Here is a 23,397-nt window from a genome sequence, read left to right on the forward strand (position 1 = left end):
TGTTCTACATTTTTGTGGCATTTATATCTCTGTTTGACTGCGCAGACTTTTTTTAACCTTTCTTTATTAAAGCGTACTCAAAATCTCATCTTTTTCAAGGTTTTGAATGTATTATACTTTCATCTATATATTCTGACTTATTAAATATAATAACAACATAATTGCACCAGTAGCAGTTCTACTCATTTATTATTTTTGCATTTAAGAATAATATAAGAATCATCATTTTAAGTTCACCTTATTATACATTTTTTTAAGTATTATTATTTGCAGAAGAATTTGCTTTGTATTACTCGGTGTTTACTGACTATGGACTGTAAGGGACGCTGTTGGTTAACTCACATATTTTGTAACCTATTATGTCAGGATCCTCTCCCTTTTCTCCCTGCTTCCAAAAGAAAGGGTGTTAACGTTCATTATATAGGTGGCAGTGGAATAGAATAGATGTCTTTCATTTTACATTGACTGAATGAAAAAAAAAACTTTTAGGCTGTCTTTGCATATTCAGTTCTTTTTTCCCGAATAAGAATCGTACCAAGATCGATTTCTTTTAATATGGATTGTGGATATAAAACCTACGCCCTGTGTGTAAAATGGCGCTTTTCCTGCAAAGGCAATTGGCAGATTCTGTTCTTCATGTTTTGTATGATCCATGTGGTCACTGGACATATTCGATACTCTATCCCAGAGGAGATGAAGAAAGGCTCGCTCATCGGTAATGTAGCACAGGACCTTGGTTTGGATCTCAAAAGGCTCCGTTCGGGTCGGCCCCGTATCGTGACCGGCGACAGCATCCAGTACACCGAGCTGCAGACAGACAAAGGGATTTTAGTCGTCAAAGAGAGAATAGACCGAGAGCAGCTGTGTGGAGACACAACCCCGTGCAGTTTCAGCTTTGAAGTGATTTTAGAAAATCCTATGGAGCTACATCAAATCACAGTTGAAATAACGGATATAAACGACCATTCGCCAACCTTCAAACGAAACAGTATCAATTTTGAAATCAGCGAATCAGCCAGTACCGGCGCTCGTTTCCCTTTGACGATGGCAGAAGATCCAGACGTGGGTGTTAACGGACTTAGAGAATATTTTCTGACCGACAATGACAATTTTGTTCTTAAACAAAACTCGAATGCAGACGGGAAGAAATACGCAGAGATGGTGCTTCAGAAGCCGCTGGACAGGGAGACAAATCCTAGTCTGTCTCTAAAGCTAATAGCTGTAGATGGTGGGACTCCGCAGAGATCTGGTACAGTAAATATCGATATAACTGTTCTCGATGCAAATGATAATGCTCCAGTATTCAATCAATCTGTATATAAAGCCACAGTCATGGAAAATTCTCCCAGAGATACTTACGTTATCACTGTTAATGCCAGTGACGCAGATTTCGGATCAAACGCTATCGCAACTTATATTTTTTCAGATCTCAACAGTGGTCTCAGTGATGTGTTTATGATTGACGAAAAAACTGGTGTCATTTCAATAACAGGCTCTACTGATTATGAAAAAAACAAAAAATACGAACTTCGAATCGAGGCAAAAGATCAGGGAGGTTTAACAGATTCAAGCAAAGTGATAATTGAAGTAACTGATGTTAATGATAACGCTCCTATCATAAGTGTTATGTCATTCACTAGTCCCGTGTCCGAGGACTCTCCTCCTGGTACCACTATTGGCATCATAAATGTAAAAGATCTGGACTCGGGTGATAACGGACAAGTAAACTGTAGAATAGAACAAAACGCGCCTTTCAAAATTAAATCTAATTTAAGAAATTACTATACGTTGGTAACAGATACTGTATTAGATCGTGAAAGCGTTTCAGAATATAACATCACAGTTGTTGCGACAGATGCAGGAATACCTCCTCTTTCAACAAAAAGAACCTTTCATTTAAAGGTCTCTGACGTGAACGATAATGCTCCAGTATTTTCTCAAAGTGTTTACAAATCGTTTATCATAGAGAATAACTCTCCAGGCATTTCTGTTCTCACTCTCGGGGCTAAAGATCCCGATGAAAACCAAAACGCCCGGATATCTTATATACTGGAGAACACTAATATTGGTGGAGCTCCAGTTTCTGAATATGTTTCAGTAAATGCAGAAAGCGGAGTCGTGCACGCTGTGCGCTCCTTTGATTATGAGCAAATCAAACAGCTGGTTTTTGTTGTGAAGGCGCAAGATGGAGGCTCACCTCCTCTCAGTAACAATGTGACTGTGAAACTGATAGTTCAGGACCAGAATGACAACCCCCCTCAGGTTCTGTACCCAGTTCAGACTGGTGGCTCTCTGGTGGCTGAAATGGTGCCTCGTTCAGCAGATGTGGGCTATCTGGTGACTAAAGTGGTGGCTGTTGATGTGGACTCTGGACAGAATGCCTGGCTCTCCTATAAACTGCAGAAAGCCACAGACAGGGCGCTGTTTGAAGTGGGCTTACAGAATGGAGAAATCAGAACTATCCGCCAAGTCACTGATAAAGATGCTGTCAAGCAAAGACTGACTGTTATAGTGGAGGACAACGGGCAGCCCTCTCGTTCAGCTACAGTCATTGTTAACGTGGCAGTGGCGGACAGCTTCCCTGAAGTGCTGTCGGAGTTCACTGAGTTGACCCACGACAAGGAGTACAATGACAACCTGACTTTCTACTTAGTCTTGGCTCTGGCTGTAGTTTCCTTCCTCTTCATCACGTGTTTAGTGGTTATCATATCAGTCAAAATCTACAGGTGGAGACAGTCTCGCATCCTGTATCACTCCAACCTGCCTGTCATTCCATATTATCCACCACGTTACTCGGACACTTTGGGGACAGGGACTCTGCCACATGTGTACAATTACGAGGTGTGCAGGACGACTGACTCCAGAAAGAGTGACTGTAAGTTCGGCAGAGCTGGTAGTCAGAACGTGCTGATAATGGACCCCAGTGCTACAGGAACGATGCAGCGGATACAGAGTGAAAAGAGCATCCTGGATGAACCAGACTCTCCTCTAGAGGTCAGTTAGAGGATATTTGTATATCTATTCTCGTTCTTTACTTAATTACTCTGATGCAAAGCTTCCCAGCATTATACATTTCTCAGCACCAAGGACAGCGTCTCAGTTTTCCTCTGCATATAGGTAGGCCTACAAAGCTTTTGTAAAAGGTCTCACATGGTTACTTTTTAAAGGAATGTTTTCTTATAAAGTGACTGATAGTTTCCAGTTGTTTTCTATATCCAAATGTCTTTGTTTATAGAGTATTGATGATCACACGCCATGTTTTTGTGCAATGTTTCCTGGCAGTGTTTTACTTGCTTACCATTCGCTTGCCATAGTTATGAAGATATTTCAAGGGGACCCTGGAAAGGTAAAATATTAACAAAAGTAGAAAGACGGTATGTGTTTCTTAAAAGCATTCTTTCTCTCTTGTGGAGTCCATATGCTCATCCAATGTCTATTCAATTACTCGACTCTTTCATACCCACTTATGTTATAGTGCTTATGCTTTCGATGCTGCCTGAGTCACCGTAAGACTTTGCATTCACTGGATTATGTCAGAATCAGATAATCACTACATTAGGACTTATACATCTATAGTTTACTCTAAGGCAACACTTCTATTTAATTTAATTTTCTTTTGTTTTGTTTGTGTTCTTCTTTCCTGTCCGAGTCCCGGTATTCTTGGTCTGGACTCTGCCGTTTAAAAATTCTGTTGAAACTGCGGTTTCTGTTAGGTCGTTCGTTTCAAATTCTCTTAGCATTTTGTAGTTGTTGTTGTTTTTATCTATCTATATTCCTACTTGAAAAAGGTCTTCATTAAGCAGAATGTTGACAATATGAGAAATTAAATATTACCCCCCACAGTCAGTGATATGTTTTGGCGGTTTACGTTTCTCGTATTTAGTTAGTTCGCATTCATGTTTTTCCGACCCTGTCCTACTTTTTATGAAATATGCGAAATGTTAAGTGTGTAGCTGTAGCAGTACATCCATACCTGAACACAGTGACGTATTTCCTGAATCAACTTATGTGAGGTGACTTATTCGAGATGGTTGGAACACTAGTACCAATATTACTTGCATTTGTAATTAAAACATCGTCTTTATGTGAGTTTTCACCGTCAGCTGGCTTTGCCAACCTTAAATGTCGTGCCTTTTAGCTTTACAGCTCTTTTTACTGTTGTACTTTTGTGTTTTCATGGAGTGTGTTCTGTTTTGACAATGCATATTCAAATGTAATTCATATAGTATTTTAATATACATTTTTGGGAACCTTTGTTATAATTATTATTATTAGAAGTAGTAGTAGTAGTAGTAGCGGAAGTATTTTTCTGAACACCTGTTGTAGCAGAACATTTTGGACATATTTGTATTTTTTTGATTGCACTAAATGTCTCATGACATTGCCAAAGAAAGAAAGAAAGCGCACGGTGTTACTGATTGTGGACTCTAAGGGACGCTGTTGGTCAATATAACATTTTTTTCTAAAACACTATGACACAATCTCCTCCCTTACCGCCGTTGCTCGTCAAGAAAAGCCGATAGTAGTCATTATATGGGCTCACAATCGAAGAAAACGCACATCTCCTTCTTTATATCTAAAAGATAGAATACAGTAGTTTATCATTGGTGATATATTAACTTTAGAACCCAGAATAAGTGAAGCGATTTACAATTTCCTTTAACTATGGATTGTGGATTAAAAGGATACACCCGGTGTATAAAATGGCGCTTTGGCTGTGGACGCAATTGGCATTTCTTCTTGCTCATTTTTTGTCTGATTCATATGGTCACTGGACATATTCGATACTCTATCCCAGAGGAGATGAAGAAAGGCTCGCTCATCGGTAATGTAGCACAGGACCTCGGCTTGAATCTCAAAAGGCTCCGTTTGGGTCGGGCCCGTATCGTGACCGGCGACAGCATCCAGTACACCGAGCTGCAGACAGACAAAGGGATTTTAGTCGTCAAAGAGAGAATAGACCGAGAGCAGCTGTGTGGAGACACAACCCCGTGCAGTTTCAGCTTTGAAGTGATTTTAGAAAATCCTATGGAGCTACATCAAATCACAGTTGAAATAACGGATATAAACGACCATTCGCCAACCTTCAAACGAAACAGTATCAATTTTGAAATCAGCGAATCAGCCAGTGCTGGTGCTCGATTTTCTTTAACCAGTGCAGAAGATCCAGACGTGGGTGTTAACGGACTTAGAGAATATTTTCTGGCCGAGAATGACAATTTTGTTCTTAAACAAAACTCGAATGCAGACGGGAAGAAATACGCAGAGATGGTGCTTCAGAAGCCGCTGGACAGGGAGACAAATCCTAATCTGTCTCTAAAGCTAATAGCTGTAGATGGTGGGACTCCGCAGAGATCTGGCACCGTAAATATCGATATAACTGTTCTCGATGTAAATGATAATGCTCCAGTATTCAATCAATCTGTATATAAAGCCACAGTCATGGAAAATTCTCCCCGAGATACTTACGTTACCACTGTTAATGCCAGTGACGCAGATTTCGGGTCAAATAGCATTGTGACTTATTATTTTTCAGATCTCAACAGTGGTCTCAGTGATGTGTTTATGATTGACGAAAAAACTGGTATAATTTCAATAACAGGCTTTATTGATTATGAAAAGGACAAAAAATACGAACTTCGAATCGACGCCAGAGATCAGGGAGGTTTAACAGATTCCAGCAAAGTGATAATTGAAGTAACTGACGTTAATGATAACGCTCCTATCATAAACGTTATGTCATTCACTAGTCCCGTGTCCGAGGACTCTCCTCCTGGTACCACTATTGGCATCATAAATGTAAAAGATCTGGACTCGGGTGATAACGGACAAGTAAACTGTAGAATAGAACAAAACGCGCCTTTCAAAATTAAATCTAATTTAAGAAATTACTATACGTTGGTAACAGATACTGTATTAGATCGTGAAAGCGTTTCAGAATATAACATCACAGTTGTTGCGACAGATGCAGGAATACCTCCTCTTTCAACAAAAAGAACATTTCATTTAAAGGTCTCTGACGTGAACGATAATGCTCCAGTATTTTCTCAAAGTGTTTACAATACGTTTATCATAGAGAATAACTCTCCAGGCATTTCTGTTCTCACTCTCGGGGCTAAAGATCCCGATGAAAACCAAAACGCCCGGATATCTTATATACTGGAGAACACTAATATTGGTGGAGCTCCAGTTTCTGAATATGTTTCAGTAAATGCAGAAAGCGGAGTCGTGCACGCTGTGCGCTCCTTTGATTATGAGCAAATCAAACAGCTGGTTTTTGTTGTGAAGGCGCAAGATGGAGGCTCACCTCCTCTCAGTAACAATGTGACTGTGAAACTGATAGTTCAGGACCAGAATGACAACCCCCCTCAGGTTCTGTACCCAGTTCAGACTGGTGGCTCTCTGGTGGCTGAAATGGTGCCTCGTTCAGCAGATGTGGGCTATCTGGTGACTAAAGTGGTGGCTGTTGATGTGGACTCTGGACAGAATGCCTGGCTCTCCTATAAACTGCAGAAAGCCACAGACAGGGCGCTGTTTGAAGTGGGCTTACAGAATGGAGAAATCAGAACTATCCGCCAAGTCACTGATAAAGATGCTGTCAAGCAAAGACTGACTGTTATAGTGGAGGACAACGGGCAGCCCTCTCGTTCAGCTACAGTCATTGTTAACGTGGCGGTGGCGGACAGCTTCCCTGAAGTGCTGTCGGAGTTCACTGAGTTGACCCACGACAAGGAGTACAATGACAACCTGACTTTCTACTTAGTCTTGGCTCTGGCTGTAGTTTCCTTCCTCTTCATCACGTGTTTAGTGGTTATCATATCAGTCAAAATCTACAGGTGGAGACAGTCTCGCATCCTGTATCACTCCAACCTGCCTGTCATTCCATATTATCCACCACGTTACTCGGACACTTTGGGGACAGGGACTCTGCCACATGTGTACAATTACGAGGTGTGCAGGACGACTGACTCCAGAAAGAGTGACTGTAAGTTCGGCAGAGCTGGTAGTCAGAACGTGCTGATAATGGACCCCAGTGCTACAGGAACGATGCAGCGGATACAGAGTGAAAAGAGCATCCTGGATGAACCAGACTCTCCTCTAGAGGTCAGTTAGAGGATATTTGTATATCTATTCTCGTTCTTTACTTAATTACTCTGATGCAAAGCTTCCCAGCATTATACATTTCTCAGCACCAAGGACAGCGTCTCAGTTTTCCTCTGCATATAGGTAGGCCTACAAAGCTTTTGTAAAAGGTCTCACATGGTTACTTTTTAAAGGAATGTTTTCTTATAAAGTGACTGATAGTTTCCAGTTGTTTTCTATATCCAAATGTCTTTGTTTATAGAGTATTGGTGATCACACGCCATGTTTTTGTGCAATGTTTCCTGGCAGTGTTTTACTTGCTTACCATTCGCTTGCCATAGTTATGAAGATATTTCAAGGGGACCCTGGAAAGGTAAAATATTAACAAAAGTAGAAAGACGGTATGTGTTTCTTAAAAGCATTCTTTCTCTCTTGTGGAGTCCATATGCTCATCCAATGTCTATTCAATTACTCGACTCTTTCATACCCACTTATGTTATAGTGCTTATGCTTTCGATGCTGCCTGAGTCACCGTAAGACTTTGCATTCACTGGATTATGTCAGAATCAGATAATCACTACATTAGGACTTATACATCTATAGTTTACTCTAAGGCAACACTTCTATTTAATTTAATTTTCTTTTGTTTTGTTTGTGTTCTTCTTTCCTGTCCGAGTCCCGGTATTCTTGGTCTGGACTCTGCCGTTTAAAAATTCTGTTGAAACTGCGGTTTCTGTTAGGTCGTTCGTTTCAAATTCTCTTAGCATTTTGTAGTTGTTGTTGTTTTTATCTATCTATATTCCTACTTGAAAAAGGTCTTCATTAAGCAGAATGTTGACAATATGAGAAATTAAATATTACCCCCCACAGTCAGTGATATGTTTTGGCGGTTTACGTTTCTCGTATTTAGTTAGTTCGCATTCATGTTTTTCCGACCCTGTCCTACTTTTTATGAAATATGCGAAATGTTAAGTGTGTAGCTGTAGCAGTACATCCATACCTGAACACAGTGACGTATTTCCTGAATCAACTTATGTGAGGTGACTTATTCGAGATGGTTGGAACACTAGTACCAATATTACTTGCATTTGTAATTAAAACATCGTCTTTATGTGAGTTTTCACCGTCAGCTGGCTTTGCCAACCTTAAATGTCGTGCCTTTTAGCTTTACAGCTCTTTTTACTGTTGTACTTTTGTGTTTTCATGGAGTGTGTTCTGTTTTGACAATGCATATTCAAATGTAATTCGTATAGTATTTTAATATACATTTTTGGGAACCTTTGTTATAATTATTATTATTAGAAGTAGTAGTAGTAGTAGTAGCGGAAGTATTTTTCTGAACACCTGTTGTAGCAGAACATTTTGGACATATTTGTATTTTTTTGATTGCACTAAATGTCTCATGACATTGCCAAAGAAAGAAAGAAAGCGCACGGTGTTACTGATTGTGGACTCTAAGGGACGCTGTTGGTCAATATAACATTTTTTTCTAAAACACTATGACACAATCTCCTCCCTTACCGCCGTTGCTCGTCAAGAAAAGCCGATAGTAGTCATTATATGGGCTCACAATCGAAGAAAACGCACATCTCCTTCTTTATATCTAAAAGATAGAATACAGTAGTTTATCATTGGTGATATATTAACTTTAGAACCCAGAATAAGTGAAGCGATTTACAATTTCCTTTAACTATGGATTGTGGATTAAAAGGATACACCCGGTGTATAAAATGGCGCTTTGGCTGTGGACGCAATTGGCATTTCTTCTTGCTCATTTTTTGTCTGATTCATATGGTCACTGGACATATTCGATACTCTATCCCAGAGGAGATGAAGAAAGGCTCGCTCATCGGTAATGTAGCACAGGACCTCGGCTTGAATCTCAAAAGGCTCCGTTTGGGTCGGGCCCGTATCGTGACCGGCGACAGCATCCAGTACACCGAGCTGCAGACAGACAAAGGGATTTTAGTCGTCAAAGAGAGAATAGACCGAGAGCAGCTGTGTGGAGACACAACCCCGTGCAGTTTCAGCTTTGAAGTGATTTTAGAAAATCCTATGGAGCTACATCAAATCACAGTTGAAATAACGGATATAAACGACCATTCGCCAACCTTCAAACGAAAGAGCATCAATTTCGAAATCAGCGAAATAGCCAGTGCTGGAGCTCGATTTTCTTTAGCCAGTGCAGAAGATCCAGACGTGGGTGTTAACGGACTTAGAGAATATTTTCTGACCGACAATGACAATTTTGTTCTTAAACAAAACTCGAATGCAGACGGGAAGAAATACGCAGAGATGGTGCTTCAGAAGCCGCTGGACAGGGAGACAAATCCTAATCTGTCTCTAAAGCTAATAGCTGTAGATGGTGGGACTCCGCAGAGATCTGGTACAGTAAATATCGATATAACTGTTCTCGATGCAAATGATAATGCTCCAGTATTCAATCAATCTGTATATAAAGCCACAGTCATGGAAAATTCTCCCCGAGATACTTACGTTACCACTGTTAATGCCAGTGACGCAGATTTCGGGTCAAATAGCATTGTGACTTATTATTTTTCAGATCTCAACAGTGGTCTCAGTGATGTGTTTATGATTGACGAAAAACATGGTATAATTTCAATAACAGGCTTTATTGATTATGAAAAGGACAAAAAGTACGAACTTCGAATCGACGCCAGAGATCAGGGAGGTTTAACAGATTCCAGCAAAGTGATAATTGAAGTTACTGATGTTAATGATAACGCTCCTATCATAAGTGTTATGTCATTCACTAGTCCCGTGTCCGAGGACTCTCCTCCTGGTACCACTATTGGCATCATAAATGTAAAAGATCTGGACTCGGGTGATAACGGACAAGTAAACTGTAGAATAGAACAAAACGCGCCTTTCAAAATTAAATCTAATTTAAGAAATTACTATACGTTGGTAACAGATACTGTATTAGATCGTGAAAGCGTTTCAGAATATAACATCACAGTTGTTGCGACAGATGCAGGAATACCTCCTCTTTCAACAAAAAGAACCTTTCATTTAAAGGTCTCTGACGTGAACGATAACTCTCCAGTATTTTCTCAAAGTGTTTACAATACGTTTATCATAGAGAATAACTCTCCGGGCATTTCTGTTCTCACTCTCGGGGCTAAAGATCCCGATGAAAACCAAAACGCCCGGATATCTTATATACTGGAGAACACTAATATTGGTGGAGCTCCAGTTTCTGAATATGTTTCAGTAAATGCAGAAAGCGGAGTCGTGCACGCTGTGCGCTCCTTTGATTATGAACAAATCAAACAGCTGGTTTTTGTTGTGAAGGCGCAGGATGGAGGCTCTCCTCCTCTCAGTAACAATGTGACTGTGAAACTGATAGTTCAGGACCAGAACGACAACCCCCCTCAGGTTCTGTACCCAGTCCAGACTGGTGGCTCTCTGGTGGCTGAAATGGTTCCTCGTTCAGCAGATGTGGGCTATCTAGTGACTAAAGTGGTGGCTGTTGATGTGGACTCTGGACAGAATGCCTGGCTCTCCTATAAACTGCAGAAAGCCACAGACAGGGCGCTGTTTGAAGTGGGCTTACAGAATGGAGAAATCAGAACTATCCGCCAAGTCACTGATAAAGATGCTGTCAAACAAAGACTGACTGTTATAGTGGAGGACAACGGGCAGCCCTCTCGTTCAGCTACAGTCATTGTTAACGTGGCGGTGGCGGACAGCTTCCCTGAAGTGCTGTCGGAGTTCACTGAGTTGACCCACGACAAGGAGTACAATGACAATCTGACTTTTTACTTAGTCTTGGCTCTGGCTGTAGTTTCTTTCCTCTTCATCACGTGTTTAGTGGTTATTATATCAGTCAAAATCTACAGGTGGAGACAGTCTCGCATCCTGTATCACTCCAACCTGCCTGTCATTCCATATTATCCACCACGTTACTCGGACACTTTGGGGACAGGGACTCTGCCACATGTGTACAATTACGAGGTGTGCAGGACGACTGACTCCAGAAAGAGTGACTGTAAGTTCGGCAGAGCTGGTAGTCAGAACGTGCTGATAATGGACCCCAGTTCTACAGGAACGATGCAGCGGATACAGAGTGAAAAGAGCATCCTGGATGAACCAGACTCTCCTCTAGAGGTTAGTTTTTCCGTATAACGTATATGTTTTTTTTCAAAAATATATACTTTTTTCCCTATATTGCAGTATCAAATAACTTCCAGCACCATGGACAGCGCCTATGTTTTCGTAATGTACCCACGATTATAATTTCCCTATCACATCCTCCGAAGTAATCACTCGCCTGGTCGTATGTTTCTTTCAATTATATGGATAAATCCATGGTCAGTTTTTTCGTTCATACCCCCAGACAGAGTTGGTCCGCATTCCTTTTTTTTCCTTTTATCATTATCACTGTTATTATTTGTTGTCCAGGCTGTGTTGGTGTTCTTGACACGGAAATGAGCAGTTCTACAAACGTTTGCTATCACAAAATATTAGTCTAAAGCAGAACCCAGTCATATACTCATATCTTAATAATTTCCTTCTTTTTTTAATTTTACGTATTTCCAAATGCTTCATCTCATTTCATACGAAAGTTCTCATCAGACCTTACAACAACCGAATTAGTCAATCATCTTATGTATGTGATTTCATTGTACCGGTGCATAATTGTATATTTCCCTTAAAAGTAGCTTTTTCTTATGAATCAGGTAATATTTTTATTTTATTTAAATAATGAGCGGCACAGTTTTTTGAGCAGATGTTTGATTAAAAAAAACATTTTCAATTGAATCTGGATAGATTTTAATTCCCTTTCTGTGAAATGTGTTAAAACATTGATGCTGAAGTTAAAGTATTTCAGTCAGTCGATAGTATTGTCTTTTTCAACTCGTTTCATATTAATCTCCATACTAGATAAAATGCATTCATTTCCGGTTTAACAATTGTTATTTTTAGTTTTATTCAAGCCTCATGAGATTTTTCACATTTTCGACTCTAAGCGACGCTGTTGGCCAGTAAGATGATTTTTTTTTTTTTTTTTTTTTTTTTTTTTTGCGTTACGTTCTCATTCAGTCCATCCTCTCGGTGATCATGACGTGAGGAAGGCTCTCCGTGTGTTGTCCAGTGCGGATTCACAGACTTTCATTTGAAGCATTTACAGCTTGAGGACAGTTGTAAATGTAACGCCGGCGCTTATATATTGGGACGTTTTCTACTACATACAAAGGAAAAAGCTTCCATCCTTTGATTATTTCCATCGGAGTGATGGCGACATTAAGATCTCTGACCTGCATTTCTTCAGAATGCCGATTATTTTATGAACTGCGACGTCGCATAGAACTCCTTCTGTTGCTGCTTCTTGCGGTTAACATGGTAGGTGGTCAAATTCGGTATTCTATACCCGAGGAGATGAAGAAAGGCTCTGCTATCGGTAATGTGGCGCAGGATCTTGGCTTGGATCTGAAAAGGCTCCGCTCAGGGCGGGCCCGTATCGTGACCGGAGAAAACGTTCACTACACCGAGCTGCAGACAGACAAAGGGATTCTGGTCGTGAATGAGAGAATAGACCGAGAGCAGCTTTGTGGGGACGTAACGCCGTGTAGTTTCAGCTTTGAACTGATATTAGAAAATCCGATGGAACTGCACCCCATAACAATAGAAGTCTTAGATGTTAATGATCATTCTCCGATATTCAAGAAAGCAAATATTATGCTAGACATTAGCGAGTCCGCAAATCTCGGTGCCCGATTTGTGTTAGATAGTGCAGAGGATCCTGATGTTGGAGTAAATGGACTTCAAAATTATGTTTTAACCTCGAACGACAACTTTGTTTTAAAACAGCATGTGAATCCAGACGGGAGTAAATATGCAGAGATGGTGCTTCAGAGGCAGTTGGACCGAGAGAAGGTACCACATCTATCTTTGGAGCTTATAGCAATCGATGGTGGAAATCCTCAGAGATCTGGCACCGTAAATATAGACCTTAATGTTTTAGATGTAAATGACAACGCTCCCGTTTTCAAACAGTCTGTTTATAAGGCGACGGTGATAGAAAATGCAGCAAAAGGTACTAATATTGTCACGGTGAATGCTACAGACGCAGATAGTGGATCAAATGGTTATGTCACATATTCAATTTCAAACGTGAAGAGCAATATAGCTGATTTATTGTCCATAGATCAGTTCTCTGGTTCGCTGTTTGTCTCAGGCCTCATAGATTTCGAAAAGGATAAAAAATATGAACTCAGGATAGATGCAAAAGATCAGGGTGGACTAACAGATTCAAGCAAAGTGATAATTGAAGTAACTGATGTTAATGATAACGACCCTATCATAAGCATTATGTCATTCACTAGTCCCGTGTCCGAGGACTCTCCTCCTGGTACCACTATTGGTATCATAAATGTAAAAGATCTGGACTCGGGTGATAACGGACAAGTAAACTGTAGAATAGAACAAAACGCGCCTTTCAAAATTAAATCTAATTTAAGAAATTACTATACGTTGGTAACAGATACTGTATTAGATCGTGAAAGCGTTTCAGAATATAACATCACAGTTGTTGCGACAGATGCAGGAATACCTCCTCTTTCAACAAAAAGAACCTTTCATTTAAAGGTCTCTGACGTGAACGATAACTCTCCAGTATTTTCTCAAAGTGTTTATAGTGCGTTTATTACAGAAAATAACTCACCCGGCGTTTCTCTTCTTACTGTGGGAGCAAAAGATCCCGATGAAAACCAAAACGCCCGGATATCTTATATACTGGAGAACACTAATATTGGTGGAACTCCAGTTTCTGAATATGTTTCAGTAAATGCAGAAAGCGGAGTCGTGCACGCAGTGCGCTCCTTTGATTATGAACAAATCAAACAGCTGTTTTTTGTTGTGAAAGCGCAGGATGGAGGCTCTCCTCCACTCAGTAACAATGTGACTGTGAAATTAATAGTTCAGGACCAGAACGACAACCCCCCTCAGGTTCTGTACCCAGTCCAGACTGGTGGCTCTCTGGTGGCTGAAATGGTTCCTCGTTCAGCAGATGTGGGCTATCTGGTGACTAAAGTGGTGGCTGTTGATGTGGACTCTGGACAGAATGCCTGGCTCTCCTATAAACTGCAGAAAGCCACAGACAGGGCGCTGTTTGAAGTGGGCTTACAGAATGGAGAAATCAGAACTATCCGCCAAGTCACTGATAAAGATGCTGTCAAACAAAGACTGACTGTTATAGTGGAGGACAACGGGCAGCCCTCTCGTTCAGCTACAGTCGTTGTTAACGTGGCGGTGGCGGACAGCTTCCCTGAAGTGCTGTCGGAGTTCACTGAGTTGACCCACGACAAGGAGTACAATGACAACCTGACTTTTTACTTAGTCTTGGCTCTGGCTGTAGTTTCCTTCCTCTTCATCACGTGTTTAGTGGTTATTCTATCAGTCAAAATCTACAGGTGGAGACAGTCTCGCATCCTGTATCACTCCAACCTGCCTGTCATTCCATATTATCCACCACGTTACTCAGACACTTTGGGGACAGGGACTCTTCCACATGTGTACAATTACGAGGTGTGCAGGACGACTGACTCCAGAAAGAGTGACATGAAATACATGCAACCGATGAGTCAAAGTTTAGTGAGTGTGGATGGATGTGGAGACGTTGTACCGCAAGTGGATAAGCAACGGCCAGGCAACTTTTCCCAAATGTCTACTTTGGTGAGTGATACTTCAATCAAGTAATCTCTGGCCCTCTCTCTCTCTCTCTCTCGCTCCCGCTCTGTCTTATCCTCTTCTTATTTAACCCCCCCCCCCCTCCCCCGCTTCTTTTTTTAAATTTTGCTCCTGAACGTCACATTCCTTTACTGTCTTTCACTCGCCTTTAGTGTTGCTGTCCCTTGTGCTGAAACGGTCGGTGGTCAGTTTTGAAATTTGTTTCGAAAGGGGAACATTTAAAAATACATAAAGTTTTGCAACTTTAATACTCTATGAAATAAAATAATAAACTTCATATCTTTATTACAATCAACTGTGGTACAATAAGAAATGAGGCAACACTTCAACTTTCGTTATAAAATGAAAAAAATATAAAAAAAATAATATCTGACGCTCAGTAGAAAACAGAAATAGCACAGCTCACTTCCTGTGCTGAACACAGCTACCATTAAATAGAAGTGATTACATATTTAGTTCCATTTAGTTTTAGTCATTTAAATTTCTTATGACATATCAGCAGTGATCTAAAAAATATAGCTGAACTGAAATAAAAAAAGACTTGCAAAATGATTCTGTGGCGCACAATATTGTTAATGTAAGAGCACAGGCTTTATTGATATTGCTAAATAATACGGGGTGTATTATTCTTTTTCAATTTACAAATGGATCTAAACTTGCCTTCACTGTTGGATACAACGATTACATGTGGCCTGATCATGTTTATAACACAGACATTACCGTAAATGGGCTCTAAGTGCCGCTGTTGATACATCACTGACTTTCCGTCCAAATCGGTGATACAGCGGTCCTCCCCTACTCAGTGTTTCTCTGCTTGAACGACGCTGCTCTAATCCGTTACGGTAGGGTGTAGAATTCCTGCTGGAATATCCTTGCCTGAAATATGGAAATGTGATTTTTTTTTTTAAATACATCTGTTTGAAAATAAGAAGAGTCACTGTTACTGCACCGTCTTATTTATGATGGCCTCTATGTGGATAATGGCTGACAGAGGCCGACGGCAAGCGCTGGTGTTGATTCTTTGTCTCATCGAGCTGCGCGCAGTGGCTGGTCAGGCTCGGTATTCCATCCCGGAGGAGCAGGCCGAAGGATCGTTTGTCGGAAACATTGCGAGAGATATAGGCTTGGATGTTGCGAGGCTGATTTCAGGTAAAGCTCGTATTATTACAAAAGGAGGCCGACAGTATGTGGATTTAAACAAAGACAAAGGCATCCTTGTTATTAAAGAGAGAATCGACCGGGAGGAACTGTGTGGAAAGACGACGCCCTGTAGCTTCAGCTTCGAGGTGATTTTAGAAAATCCTATCCAGCTTTATCGTGTGACAGTGGAGGTGACAGATATAAATGATAACAGTCCGTTGTTCCCAAAAGACGAAATTAGCTTGAAAATTGCTGAAAGTGTAGCATCAGGGACCCGCTTCTCATTGGAGAGTGCAGATGACGCTGATGTTGCTAACAATGATATTCAAAAATACACACTTAAACCCTCTGATCATTTTAAGCTAGAAGTACAAAACCAGCCGGATGGAGTAGGATTTGTTGAAATGGTTTTACAAAACCCGTTAGACCGAGAGAAAGAGGAAACTCACAGTCTCGTGCTGATTGCTTCAGATGGCGGGGATCCACGGAGATCAGGGACAGTGCATATTCATATTACCGTGCTGGATGCTAACGACAACGCACCTGTATGCAGCCAGGCTGTTTATAAAGCAGAAGTCAAAGAGAATTCTCCTGAAGGAACCGTGATAACCACTGTCAGTGCAAATGACCCGGATAAAGGAGTAAACGGACAGGTAACATATTCTATAGCTCATGTCGCCAAAGAAACGAAACAACTTTTTGAAGTAAATGTTCAAACTGGAGAGATTAAAGTCGCAGGTAAACTCGACTTTGAAAAATCTAAGACTTATCAACTGAACGTGCAGGCTAGTGACCACGGAGGTTATTCAGATACATGTAAAGTCATCATTCAAATAACTGACGAAAATGACAACGTCCCTACAATACAGCTCATGTCATTTTCGAACTCGATATCTGAGGATTCTCCTCCAGGTACAACGATAGCTGTTCTTAACGTGGATGACGAAGACTCTGATGGTAACGGTGCTGTCAAGTGCTCCATTAACTCTGATGTACCTTTTAAAATCGAGTCTTCACTAACGGGATACTACACCATAGTAACTGAAGACTTTTTAGACAGAGAGAGTATCCCTGAGTATAATCTCACCATAACTGTGTCTGATCAGGGTTCCCCGCCTCTGTCAAGCAGTAAGAACATCAACGTAAAAGTATCTGATGTCAATGACAGTCCACCCAAATTTGATCATTCAGAATACGCTAAAACTGTCGCAGAGAACAACTCTCCTGGACTTTCTGTGTTTACCGTGAGTGCTAATGATGCAGACTGGGGCCAAAATGCCAGAGTTTCTTACTATTTGCAGGAGAGGGACATTAATGGGCTGGCTGTGTCTTCGCTGGTTTCAGTAAATTCAGATACCGGTGTTATTCATGCAGTGAGATCGTTTGATTACGAGCAGATCAAGTGGTTTGAATTTAATGTAACTGCACGTGATGCTGGATCCCCTCCTCTGAGTTCAGTGGCTACAGTTAAAATAATAGTTCAGGACCAGAACGACAACGCTCCTCAGGTTTTGTACCCAGTCCAGACTGGTGGCTCTCTGGTGGCTGAAATGGTGCCTCGTTCAGCAGATGTGGGCTATCTGGTGACTAAAGTGGTGGCTGTTGATGTGGACTCTGGACAGAACGCCTGGCTCTCTTATAAACTGCAGAAAGCCACAGACAGGGCGCTGTTTGAAGTGGGCTTACAGAATGGAGAAATCAGAACTATCCGCCAAGTCACTGATAAAGATGCCGTCAAACAAAGACTGACTGTTATAGTGGAGGACAACGGGCAGCCTTCTCGTTCAGCTACAGTCATTGTTAACGTGGTGGTGGCGGACAGCTTCCCCGAGGCGCTGTCGGAGTTCACTGATTTGACCCACGACAAGGAGTACAATGACAACCTGACTTTTTACTTAGTCTTGGCTCTGGCTGTAGTTTCCTTCCTCTTCATCACGTGTTTAGTGGTTATTATATCAGTCAAAATCTACAGGTGGAGACAGTCTCGCATCCTGTATCACTCCAGCCTGCCTATCATTCCATATTATCCACCACGTTACTCAGACACTTTGGGGTCAGCGACTCTTCCCCATGTGTACAATTACGAGGTGTGCAGGACGACTGACTCCAGAAAGAGTGACATGAAATACATGCAACCGATGAGTCAAAGTTTAGTGAGTGTGGATGGAGCTGGAGACGATGTACCACAAGTGGATAAGCAACTGTCAGCCAACTGTTCCCAGATGTCTACTCTGGTGAGTGATAATCTAGTCTTTCATGTTCCATTTTCTCATGCTCAGCACGCACGTTTAAATGTTAGTGAAGGTTTTTAAAAATCGGCTTAGTGTAGCTGTCTGTGGTCCTGATTTTTTTGGTTGACGCATTTTAAGTAATTTTTCAGTACTTAAAATCTTCATTCTCCCTATGTGTAGCTACTAAAGCTGGTAGGTCTAAATGCCCCACCAGAAATTTCTTTCTCATACAAGGAGGAGGGGAGCAAGTGAATCAGCGTTCAGGGCACCGAGACTGAGCAGGTCTTAATCACAGCATTTATTCCAGAGAAGGAAGGAAAAACGGAATTAACAAAACATTTTTAAAAGACACTTGTGCAATAAAAACGTTCTCTGTATGTTAAAATCCCTGCTGACAGGAATAAATATACACTATTCAAGACATAATACAATACGATGTTTCTCATATACTAAAATTCCCCCCACAGTTCCGTGATACCACTGTCCGGCCACGCTCAGACAAGTGTTCCTTGTATTTAGAACCAGGAGAGGATTTCCTTTTCCGAAATAGAGATCACGACAGCCAGAAAGCCAAGGAGCAACTTCATATCTCGGCCCTGTCTCTCTCTGACGGGTGCGTCGCCTCACAGCCCAGCCGCACTCCACACTTGGGGCTCCCGATTACTGCAAACGTGGCCGCCCTCGTAGCAACACCATGAAGCAGGCAGACACTGGCCAGCAACGTTGTCGGCACGGCCGCTGCGACCCTCCTCTGACAGCGCTGCACCCGGCGCACAACAGTGGGGAAAGCGATACTCACATATGCTGTCGATTGGACGCGTTGTCTCCCACTGTCGCCCTTGTTGCTGTTGGGATTTGGTCGCCGCGTTACGCTGGCCGGTCCGTCTCCGAATGACCCGTCGCAACCCACGATCAGGCAGCAGGTCCGTCTTTTACCACGCTGGCTTTCACGCGTTCCTTTCTCCTGTCTCTGCGCCCACCCTCTCCTCTAACAAGTCCGTTTGGTGGCTAATTGGCCACCTCAGGGTACGCCAACACCTCAAAAGGTGCCTGCTATTGTCCGCCCAGTCCACAGTGGATTAAAACATGCAATATAAATATCAGGGTAAAACCATGCAAATAAAATCAGTACTGTACGCACTCATACACACTAAGAGCAAGACAACACAAACGATAAAACAAACACAAATTTCCACTGTGTGACATATGTTGGGATATTGTTTTTATTTGTACCACTATTTAATTTTTATTTAGTAATGCATGTTACGTGAGGCTGGTCTAAGTTTAAAGTCATTTTACTTCCATGTCCGTAGTACAATTTCTGACACTTCAAAGCTCCACTCTCTGTGTATTCATAAAAAAACAAAACTGGCATTATGCTAACACAGGCCAGATAATGTTTTTTTAATGAAGCTGACATTGTCCACAGTTTTTTATAATATATTTGATTGGGGTATTCATTAATATCATAATCAATTATGGGGCGATCGTGGCTCAAGAGTTGGCAGTTCGTCTTGTAATCGGAAGGTTGCTGGTTCGAGCCCCGGCTCGGACAGTTTCGGTCTTGTGTCCTTGGGCAAGACACTTCGCCTACTGGTGATGGCCAGAGGGGCCGATGGCGCGATATGGCAGTCTCGCTTCTGTCAGTGTGCCCCAGGGCAGCTGTGGCTACAACTGTAGCTGCCTCCACCAGTGAGAGAATGAGTAGTGGAATTGTAAAGCGCTTTGGGGTCTCGAAAAGCGCTATATAAATGCAATCCATTTTTATTATAATCAAATTGTGAAACGGTTCATAAATCATTAGCCATTCTTACTTTCTCAAATTGTGTTTCTGATTAACCTAATAACATACGGATCTCTTTAGCACGAGGTCATTTGTATTACAATATGAAAGCGAACAACATAGGCGATTGCAAAAGAAAAAGAAATGAAAATAATCGGGAATTCTGATAAATCAATGGAATATATAGGAAATTTGCTTTTCCTTCTTCTTTCCCCTTCCCCCCAAAGCATCTCTAACTTTATAGAAATAACTACTTTCTCCTCTTTTTTCGTGTTCGCACACTTTTTATTAATTGATTGTACAGATAATCTTCAGTATTTTTGTTATATCTACGGTGGTTATAACGAAATTAAGTTTCCATGGAATTTGAATGAAATGTTATATCACTGTCATCATATACTTAAGGTATTTATGTAAACATGCTCTGGTTATTGTATGCGCAATATATTGTTTTCTTTGCCTCTATATTTAGCTCATTAATTTTATTTAGTAACAAAAAATGCGTTTAGATCTAACCCTTTTCAGTAATTCTGCATTTCACTTACATTACCTTGTGTGGGCTCTGAGTGCCGCTGTTGATACGTCACTGAGTATTTGTTCAGACCCTTAATACAGCGGCCCTCCCCTTTGTATTCACTCAGTGTTATAATACTTGGAGCGAAGCTTCTCTGTTCCGTCACGGATTCAAGTGTAGAATCTCTCCTGAAGTCTACTTGCTGAAAATATATAAACGTGTTGAATTTTTGGATTACTAACATCACTTCGAAGTTAAAAACAATTACTGTGTCTGTACCACTGGATTTATGATGTGCTCTATGTGGATAATGGCTGACAGAGGCCGACGGCGAGCGCTGGTGTTGATTCTTTGTCTCATCGAGCTGAGCGCAGTGGCTGGTCAGGCTCGGTATTCCATCCCGGAGGAGCAGGCCGAAGGATCGTTTGTCGGAAACATTGCGAGAGATATAGGCTTGGATGTTGCGAGGCTGATTTCAGGTAAAGCTCGTATTATTACAAAAGGAGGCCGACAGTATGTGGATTTAAACAAAGACAAAGGCATCCTTGTTATTAAAGAGAGAATCGACCGGGAGGAACTGTGTGGAAAGACGACGCCCTGTAGCTTCAGCTTCGAGGTGATTTTAGAAAATCCTATCCAGCTTTATCGTGTGACAGTGGAGGTGACAGATATAAATGATAACAGTCCGTTGTTCCCAAAAGACGAAATTATCTTGAAAATTGCTGAAAATGCTGCATTAGGCACTCGCTTCTCTCTCGAGAATGCAGATGACGCTGATGTTGCTAACAATGACATTCAAAAATACACACTTAAACCCTCTGATCATTTTAAACTAGAAGTGCAAAACCAGCCGGGTGGAGGCAGGTTTGTTGAAATGGTTTTACAAAACCCGTTAGACCGAGAGAAAGAGGAAACTCACAGTCTCGTGCTGATTGCTTCAGATGGCGGGGAGCCACGGAGATCAGGGACAGTGCGTATACATATTACTGTGCTGGATGCTAATGATAATTCGCCAGTGTGCAGCCAGGCTGTTTATAAAGCAGAAGTCAAAGAGAATTCTCCCGAAGGAACAGTGATAACCACTGTGAGTGCAAATGACCCGGATAAAGGGGTAAACGGACAGGTAACATATTCTATAGCTCATGTCGCCAAAGAAACGAAACAACTTTTTGAAGTAAATGTTCAAACTGGAGAGATTAAAGTCGCAGGTAAACTCGACTTTGAAAAATCTAAGACTTATCAACTGAACGTGCAGGCTAGTGACCACGGAGGTTTTTCAGATACATGTAAAGTTTTCATTCAAACAACTGACGAAAATGACAACGTCCCTACAATACAACTCATGTCATTTTCGAACTCGATATCTGAGGATTCTCCTCCAGGTACAACGATAGCTGTTCTTAACGTGGATGACGAAGACTCTGATGGTAACGGTGCTGTCAAGTGCTCCATTAACTCTGATGTACCTTTTAAAATCGAGTCTTCATTAACAGGATACTACACCATAGTAACTGAAGACTTTTTAGACAGAGAGAGTATCCCTGAGTATAATCTCACCATAACTGTGTCTGATCAGGGTTCCCCGCCTCTGTCAAGCAGTAAGAACATCAACGTAAAAGTATCTGATGTCAATGACAGTCCACCCAAATTTGATCATTCAGAATACGCTAAAAATGTCGCAGAGAACAACTCTCCTGGACTTTCTGTGTTTACCGTGAGTGCTAATGATGCAGACTGGGGCCAAAATGCCAGAGTTTCTTACTTTTTGCAGGAGAGGGACATTAATGGGCTGGCTGTGTCTTCGCTGGTTTCAGTAAATTCAGATACCGGTGTTATTCATGCAGTGAGATCGTTTGATTACGAGCAGATCAAGTGGTTTGAATTTAATGTAACTGCACGTGATGCTGGATCCCCTCCTCTGAGTTCAGTGGCTACAGTTAAAATAATAGTTCAGGACCAGAACGACAACGCTCCTCAGGTTTTGTACCCAGTCCAGACTGGTGGCTCTCTGGTGGCTGAAATGGTTCCTCGTTCAGCAGATGTGGGCTATCTGGTGACTAAAGTGGTGGCTGTTGATGTGGACTCTGGACAGAATGCCTGGCTCTCCTATAAACTGCAGAAAGCCACAGACAGGGCGCTGTTTGAAGTGGGCTTACAGAATGGAGAAATCAGAACTATCCGCCAAGTCACTGATAAAGATGCTGTCAAACAAAGACTGACTGTTATAGTGGAGGACAACGGGCAGCCCTCTCGTTCAGCTACAGTCATTGTTAACGTGGCGGTGGCGGACAGCTTCCCTGAAGTGCTGTCGGAGTTCACTGAGTTGACACACGACAAGGAGTACAATGACAACCTGACTTTTTACTTAGTCTTAGCTCTGGCTGTAGTTTCCTTCCTCTTCATCACGTGTTTAGTGGTTATTATATCAGTCAAAATCTACAGGTGGAGACAGTCTCGCATCCTGTATCACTCCAACCTGCCTGTCATTCCATATTATCCACCACGTTACTCAGACACTTTGGGGACAAGGACTCTTCCCCATGTGTACAACTACGAGGTGTGCAGGACAACTGACTCCAGAAAAAGTGACATGAAATATATGCAACCGATGAGTCAAAGTTTAGTGAGTGTGGATGGAGCTGGAGACGATGTACCCCAAATAAACAAGCAACTGTCAGGCAACTGTTCTCAAATGTCTACTTTGGTGAGTCATTTTTTTTAAACTATTAAGATCCTTTTTTTCCCTTGTGTGTGTGTGTGTGTGTGTGTGTGTGTGTGTGTGTGTGTGTGTGTGTGTGTGTGTTTGAGAGAGAGAGAGAGAGAGAGAGAGAGAGAGAGAGAGAATGTGTGGCGTTAAGGTTGAATCTTCCAGATGCGCGTTAGTGTCGCTGTCTGTGGTGCTGAAACGGTCAACTGACCCATTTTATTTCGAC

The 23,397-nt window shown here is 41.7% G+C and overlaps 4 protein-coding genes across 27 annotated transcripts in view; all 4 read left to right on the plus strand.

The window, feature by feature from the left end:
• LOC146717672 (protocadherin gamma-C5-like) overlaps positions 1–23,397 on the plus strand; it is a 295,905-nt gene that overhangs the window by 132,101 nt on the left and 140,407 nt on the right. Inside the window, exon 1 of one of the 24 annotated variants that reach the window (XM_085479318.1) lies at positions 12,197–14,781. The exons of 21 other annotated variants lie outside the window; for them this stretch is intronic. In XM_085479318.1, coding sequence (XP_085335444.1) covers positions 12,343–14,781 — 2,439 coding nt within the window. In that variant the 5' untranslated portion in view covers positions 12,197–12,342. Of the gene's footprint in view, positions 1–12,196; positions 14,782–15,123; positions 18,171–20,575; positions 23,169–23,397 lie in introns of those variants that run through there. 2 more of the 24 variants (XM_085479349.1, XM_085479358.1) reach the window with 2 other exon arrangements.
• LOC146717679 (protocadherin gamma-A7-like) lies at positions 304–3,009 on the plus strand. Its single transcript, XM_085478903.1, has 2 exons — positions 304–931; positions 2,219–3,009. Exons 1-2 carry the CDS (start codon positions 556–558, stop codon positions 3,001–3,003), a joined length of 1,161 nt encoding a protein of 386 aa, XP_085335029.1. The 5' UTR covers positions 304–555; the 3' UTR covers positions 3,004–3,009.
• Positions 4,664–7,208, plus strand: LOC146717680 (protocadherin gamma-A7-like). Its single transcript, XM_085478915.1, has 3 exons — positions 4,664–5,049; positions 5,498–5,504; positions 6,344–7,208. The coding sequence occupies exons 1-3, from the start codon at positions 4,666–4,668 to the stop codon at positions 7,111–7,113; spliced, it is 1,161 nt and encodes a 386-aa protein (XP_085335041.1). The 5' UTR covers positions 4,664–4,665; the 3' UTR covers positions 7,114–7,208.
• Positions 8,356–11,814, plus strand: LOC146717681 (protocadherin gamma-A5-like). Its single transcript, XM_085466266.1, has one exon. The coding sequence runs from the start codon at positions 8,776–8,778 to the stop codon at positions 11,230–11,232; it is 2,457 nt and encodes an 818-aa protein (XP_085322392.1). The 5' UTR covers positions 8,356–8,775; the 3' UTR covers positions 11,233–11,814.

This window comes from Copadichromis virginalis, linkage group LG2 (genome assembly GCF_057382275.1).
Source record: "Copadichromis virginalis isolate Kocher_CV1m ecotype Utaka linkage group LG2, C_Virginalis_male_GT1.1, whole genome shotgun sequence".
NCBI lineage: Eukaryota > Metazoa > Chordata > Actinopteri > Cichliformes > Cichlidae > Copadichromis > Copadichromis virginalis.

Excerpts from the sequence above, each read along its gene's own strand:
- LOC146717679 (XM_085478903.1), top strand. The coding sequence starts at position 556 with ATGGATTGTGGATATAAAACCTACGCCCTGTGTGTAAAATGGCGCTTT. Across the intron at positions 932-2,218 it reads AAATCCTATGGAGCTACATC|CTGTGAAACTGATAGTTCAG; the intron begins AAATCACAGTTG and ends GTAACAATGTGA.
- LOC146717680 (XM_085478915.1), top strand. The coding sequence starts at position 4,666 with ATGGATTGTGGATTAAAAGGATACACCCGGTGTATAAAATGGCGCTTT.
- LOC146717681 (XM_085466266.1), top strand. The coding sequence starts at position 8,776 with ATGGATTGTGGATTAAAAGGATACACCCGGTGTATAAAATGGCGCTTT.